The sequence below is a fragment of the Cariama cristata genome, unplaced genomic scaffold (assembly GCF_000690535.1).
Source record: "Cariama cristata isolate BGI_N322 unplaced genomic scaffold, ASM69053v1 scaffold26210, whole genome shotgun sequence".
NCBI classification, from domain to species: Eukaryota; Metazoa; Chordata; class Aves; order Cariamiformes; family Cariamidae; genus Cariama; species Cariama cristata.
This window is the reverse complement of record NW_009595676.1, coordinates 2572-9373: the sequence shown is the minus strand read 5'-3', so window position 1 is coordinate 9373 and position 6802 is coordinate 2572. Positions and strand designations below refer to the sequence as shown.

At 40.7% G+C, this 6802-nt stretch overlaps 1 protein-coding gene across 1 annotated transcript in view; it reads right to left on the bottom strand.

Moving 5' to 3' along the window:
* LGI1 (leucine-rich, glioma inactivated 1) overlaps positions 1–6474 on the bottom strand; it is a 12508-nt gene extending 6034 nt beyond the window's left edge. Inside the window, exons 1-4 of the mRNA XM_009703033.1 lie at positions 6023–6474; positions 5574–5645; positions 1652–1723; positions 1477–1548 (exon numbers count right to left, since the gene is read on the bottom strand). Of these exons, the coding sequence (XP_009701335.1) occupies positions 1477–1548; positions 1652–1723; positions 5574–5645; positions 6023–6213 (407 nt within the window). The 5' untranslated portion in view covers positions 6214–6474. The remainder of the gene's footprint in view (positions 1–1476; positions 1549–1651; positions 1724–5573; positions 5646–6022) is intronic.
* Positions 6475–6802: the final 328 nt, after the last annotated feature.

Sequence of the window (6802 nt, the reverse complement as noted above, 5' to 3'; positions counted from 1 at the left end):
CTTTATGGTACATTTACGATGTGGTGAAGGATGTGGTGAATTGCAATTCAACTATTATATTTATGCATTAACTATTTAAAATGGAACCTTTGCTTTCTCTCCTTTGTCAAAATATCTGAAAGAAAAAGTTAAATGACCCTGTTTCAAAACCCTCTTGGAGGTTATTGCCTTAAGGCCAAAAGGTCAGAATCCACTCCCCTGCCTATGACACACATCCCAAGATACATGCTTCAGAACGCAAATGCTTAGAGCTAGTTATAAACCCGTCCGGCACACCCTAGATGTTTTAGCCTCCTTTTCTTACAGTATTTTTGTATTTTTTATGTTTTCTTACAGTACATATTGCATTTTCAATAAATTTATCACTTGCTAAAATAAAATCATTGCTAAAAGATAAACTTGATGTAAGATAAGGGACAAAAGCCTGTGTAAAAACTGTCTTCTTAGCTCAGAGCATGAGGATGCTGCTCTCGTGTTTGCAGTGAAATGTTACCAGGTATTTGTCGCCAGCGTGCATTTCACCTGCTGAGCACAGTGTGAGAAACGCCTCCGCCGGTGTGAGCCTGGGAAGTGTTGCTCCTAACAGCCACATTAGCATCCAGAGTGCCTTTGACTAATTTCCCCTCTCAGCTAATGCAGCAAGGGCTGCAGCATGTCAGAGGGCAAGGGCTGGCCGTGTTTCCAGGATAGCTGAAGGGCTGAGCAGCAACACAAGGAATGTTAAGCAGACTCCGGTGTCAGTGCGTGACAGATCCCGATCGTGGGATGCTCTGGCTTATGTGCAGGAGAGGACAGGGTGCAGTGCAGGGCTTTGAAGCCAGTCCTGCTGGAGTCTAAAGGCTGCTATGCCCTACAGTTAAGTGGAAGAAGTGGATCAGTAAGTCATAATAAATGCATCGTGTTGCAACGCTTCTATTTAAAATTGTTCTGGGTGGGAATTTTCAAATTTGATTTGGTCAAATTCTGCTGGATATGGTTAGAGGCTGAAGCAGACACGGGTACAGAGAGTGATGGCCTGTCCCAGGAATGGCTGTAATATTCTCCTGGATCCATGCCAGAGTGGGGTACCTGGGAAGAGGCATATGTCCACCTCAGTGCTGACTACAGCTCCCACCTTCCTCCTCTCCAAGTCCCCAACTGGGACTCACCTCGTCAGCACCAAGCTTCCCGACCCATCCTGCTTTCTCCTTGCTCCTATATGCTCAGCTGGAAATCCCCAGTGCTCTGAGCAGAGAAAGTCGGGGAGCTACTGCCAGACATGTACTGCTTGGAAGCTGTTTGGGTCCTGGCCTTCTACACATACCACAGTTTGGAAGTCTTTGGTGGAAACACAAAGATTAACATTCTAATTAAATTGCTATTAATACTGCTTAAACAAATGTGAACAGCTATATATCAAAATGCAAAATTCAACAACACCGTGGTTCAGTTACTACATTAAATATACCAAGTAATATATTCAACCACTTTACTTACAGGTGAATTAAAGATTTCAGTCCTCTGAAAGTATTTCTTGAAATTGACTTAATGCTGTTGTTCTCTATGAACCTGTAACGGGTCGTAAAGTCATTCAGGTCAAAGCAATGCCTGGAACTTGGAAGCCCACCCACTCTATTCAATAATGCCAGGAAATATACTTTTGTCCACTCACAAATATTCTAGATGAGGAAGGCCCATGAAAGCATCATCACTAATAACATCAAAAGTGTTGGATGTAAACAACCTGCATAAAGAGATGCAAAACAAAAGACCATTAGGTTATTAGCATCTTTAGAAAACAGTTCAGCAAGTCATGGTAAGCCAAATTTCCACTGCCTGGTTTCATGGTTTTGTCTGTGCAAGCACTACAGGACTGTGAGGCTGATATACTGCACCACAGTCTGGTGCAAACAGAAGGACCCAACAACTCCCTGCTTTGCCTGCTGGGGCGATCTGATAAAATTCCATTGACTTCTGTGGGATGTAAAATGTGGGTTTATCATGCCAGTAAAACAATGGGATTGTACAAGCGCCACTTGGACGACAATGAAATGTTCAAGTACTACAGAGGTCTAAATTGTCTTGAAGAACACTTACTTTCGGTCACAACATAGGGAAAGTATCCAGCTGGTTAGCCAGACATCAGTTTGAATTTGCACCACTGACAGGCAGGAAAATCCCCTAATTTACGAGTTAAACTTGTGAGCATATTTGACCTGAGGGTACCGAGAAGTTACTGAGAAAAAAAAGGAAAATCTCTTAATTTAGTCAGTGTTCAAATCAGAATTATTTTCAAGACCACATTATACCTGCTGGAGATAGCTCTTAGCGCATGCATGTATTTTTCACCCATCTAGCAGTGAAAATACCAGCAACACATTTAAATTTATGTAATTTTGTAAGCATTAAAAGTGCGCTAGCATTGATTTTTCCAGCTTTATTTATGCTTATCAGCCATGTTTGCATTTGTCCATTTTAATTCAGCTCTGGACCACCACACCCTTAATAAGGAGAGGCATTGTCAAGTACGATGAACTTTACCCCAGTGGAATACTAGATGCACATCTATATTTTATACCGTTGGACCTGATGGATAAATAGATTTACACTATGACATCCTTAGGCATTAAGGAATGCAAGATTTCCAAGTAAGAATTAATACACTTAATGAGTTAATCTCTTATTTTGAAGTTTGCATTGAGAATAAATGGCAGTTGATTTATTTTCTCACTTGGCTATTGCAGACTGTGCTTTTTCCACTTTAAGTATGTTCCTTTATATGTATGAAAAATATAAGCAGGGAATTCTTCCTTTTTGTTAGAAACAATAAATACTTATCTTTCTTAGAGAAAATAAGTACTTTTGTAAAAACTCTGAACCAGAAGACCAAGTTAGTAAATCTGCTGCCTGCAACTAATTTTACTTTTCTGATGTGATTTCACTGGATAATTTTTCCTTTTCTGCACTCTACCCTCCTTGTAATTTAAAGAACAGAGTGGTATCTCTTTAAATAGTGTCGCTATATTAGCTTATAGCATAGGTCTTGCACTTGGTGAGCTAATTCCTCCCATCTCATACCTCTCCCCAATGGCTGTATCACACTATTTGATGCACAAAGTGACATTTCTCCCACTCTCTGACCTCAAACACCAGACTTGCTTGATCTGTGACCCATCAGCTAGCTACTTCTGGGGACAGAGGCTAAAGATACTGCACTTTTGCTAGGGCCTATATTGCTTAGCAGGAAATGTACGCTGCCAGCAGGTACAGATCTTGATGCCATGATTACCTCCTTTCTTTCTGTGGGCTTTCATGTCATCAGTTTATAAGGGCATCCTCAAGCACATTGCTGCGGCACAGAGTTACGAGTGCTGGAGATGAGAGCAGGGAGATTTTCTCTATGTTTAGGGAACACTCCTGCTGGCACTTCACCATAGCTGTGTAGGTCCTTCATATTTTTGTTGTCATATGAAGAGCACAGTGCATACCATCCATACTATTCAGGAAGAAAAGGTCTCCTGGCCTGGGACTTAAAAGTAGTGTTTAGCATGAGAACATGATTTTTCCAGAGACCAGTGCCACTACTACAGTAAAAATAGTAGTAAATAATAATAGCAGCAGATACATTCCACACTCAGAAATGTGTGACTGGCATACTGGAGATACCAAGTTACATTTAGATTTTAAAAACATAATGCTGGAGACTATTACATAGAAATACGTATAGGCTGCTAAATCCTGCTATTGGCTACATTAAACCCACTAATACAGCTATAATCATGCAAAGCTAAAACTTACTGTAATTTTTAATTAACCTGAGTTTTCCATATTCTTATTTCCCTTACTATCTTCTGCCAAAGGTGGAAATTTTTCTTTCCCATATACAAACTGGAGCATTGGCCCCACGGATACAATCATGCTCCAATGGTCCGTGTTTAAGGAGTCATTTGCCTTAGATCAGCAGCCTGACTTTCCAAAGATGGCAAGCAGCTCAGCTACCATGTTAGAAACATATCTGGAAAACAGATTGCTTGTTGAAGCCCATAATGGAACAAAACCTCCTTTTCTGGGGTCAGAACTTTTGTTTGAGCATTTATTTACAGCAGCTTAGAACACGCGTTTCAGTGTACGGCAGACCATGCAAATTACTACCGTTACCAAAATGCCATAAGCCATTTTCAGACCCTACTGTGCCAGGCGCTCTAATAACTCAAAATAAGATGACTGTGTCTGTCCTACTCCACCCTACCCAATTCTGCCTCCCTGGCAGCGGGATCGCTAAGTGTAGGTGGCATATCGTAGCCAAGAGAGATGATGTCCTACTCACTCTCTTCAGATACAAGCTCCACCAATGCTGCTATTTCTTTTTTCTTTGCTTTGAAAGGCCCATAGCAGGAATTATGTGAAATGTGTCCCTTTTGTGATCTGTGACCACCTGGGAAAAGCTTCTCCGGAATAAAACACCATGGAAAAGCATTTAGGTTTCCATAGTAACTGCATTTACCTATTTACGCTGTATCCAAAATTGTACAGTATGTCTGCACCTCCTTATCAGCTCCACTTGAGGTAGCAGAGTACAGCTAGGGTCAGGCTTCAGCTATGGGTGCACCAGCAGTTTAATTTAGCAGCCGTAGGGCTCCAACACATCAACATTACACCTCTGACCACATCTAGAGTGCACGGGAAGCCAGTCTGGGACAGATGTCCTATTTTGATTTTCATCACATCAGGGAGTCTATCTTGCTGGATTTCTGAGTCAAATCTGGGTGTGTGTCAGGCTGGCAGCACATCCACTATAAACAGTTCGGGTTACACCCCCCTACCTCTCTATAGCTCGCAATTACATAATTGTATGCTCACATTTCTAGGAAAGCCTGTGAGCCTGTAAAAATCCTATATAGAAATGCAGCTAATATTTAAACATCCCCAAATATTCTCTGTGTATACCTCATTGCAGTATTTGATTTTGAAATAACTGCTTAATTTTTTTTTTAATTGGAAAAAAATCTTCATTACTTTTCTGGGTTTTTCTTCAAAGAACATGAAATAACAAATAGGGTCAAATGCAGGCGCTACGAAGGCAAAACTCCCACTGAAGTGACTAAACTTCCACAGAAGTCAATGGCAATTTTACATGGAAAAGGACTTCAGGACCTGTCCCACTGCAGTGAAGGGCCTGATCCGAGGGGTTCTGAGCTTGCAGTCGATGGGAGTTGCAAATGGGCAGCTTTATATTGGGCTCAGGCCCCAGGACTGCAGGAAAGAAACATGAATAGTTGTTGCAATGCTCAAGTCCCTACTGTAATGTTAATTAAAGTATAATGAAGAGAGCATACGTTCTGTCACCGAAAGCTTCAGCATGTAATCATTCAAAGTAGCACTGACAACAGATAGCCTTGCATATACTAAGTAGATACACTTCGAAAAAATTAAACATGCACTATCTTTCAAATTGCTAAAAAGTCTTGTATTTTGTCATCTAATGAATCTTCTCTTGCTGTTTTTTATAAAATTATTGCTGAGACCCTTTCTAAAATATTTATGGATGCAAATACATTTAATAACCAAAATTGTATCATATAAATATTCCTCACAGAAGCTGCAGAGATGGTGTGAGCAAAAAACTCCCTTCTGGGATTTTAGTAAAGGCAGATCTCACAAAGGATCTGGAAAGAAGAAAAAAACAACCTTGTATTAATGTAGTCTCATATATCCATGGTTATAATACTGAATCTGGTCATCACAGAGAAATTTATTTATAAAAGGAAAAAAGAAAAAACCCAAAAATGAATGTTACAGGTTTCATGTAGTATAGAAGAAGGTATAAAATGGGATGTGTGCAAATACACAGACAGACAGACAGATGAAAGGGATGTAAAAATCAGGATTCAAGGATGCAGCACAATTTTAACACATTAGCTGATGATTCTGAATGCTGGAGGTACTCCCTGCAGCAAGCATCCTTCCGTATGCACTGAAAACACCACACATCCTAGTTCATTTTAAATCATAAATTAAATAACCAAATGCTTACAGCCCTTACAGTGAGATAACATCAGGCGGAACGCTGCGAGGAATAGATCTGGCATTTTCACATAAAGCATTATCTTTGGTACAAGTACACCAGGCAGGACATTTTGGCTTCACTGGTTTCTTCCCTTCAGTCAGCAAAAGCACAGATAAAAGGCATAAGAAATAAGCAATTCTTCTAAAGGGTCTGCTGGCATTTCCCATTCTTTTGATCCGCTCTCGTTCCAGCCAGTTGAAAGAATATCCCAAAACATGAACAGGGGTTCTTTATTCAGCCATTGGATGTCTTTCTATAAGTCCAGGTCAATATTTGTCTCTGCTTTCCCAACCCTTTTCTTTCTCTTTCACTCTGTTTTTGTAGACAGAAACCTGCAGCTGATCTGTATGTTTCCACTCACTCAGGCAACGTACTGCTCAGAGAAGAGACCTGCGAGGTGCTGTAAGATGGGGAAAATCCAACCGGCTGGAGGGAAAAAAAAAAAAAAGAAAAGAAAAAAAAAACCAGACTTGCATCACCATAAAAACACTGAGCACAACACAGCATTAGATTGCAAAGTGATGTAACTGAGAAATACACTGCTTTCTGTTTTCACAGGGAGGCCCTTTCCCTGTTACCAAAAATAGTACAGCATTATGTTTTGCTGGTGGGTGGGTGAGTGGGTGTGGGGTGGAGTGTATGTGTGTGGGGGGAGAAATCAGTCATCTCTTACTGGATCCCTACAACCTCGTGAACCTTTGAGAATTATGCTTCACATATTGCAAGCAGCAGAACTAACGGCAGTATCCACAGGAA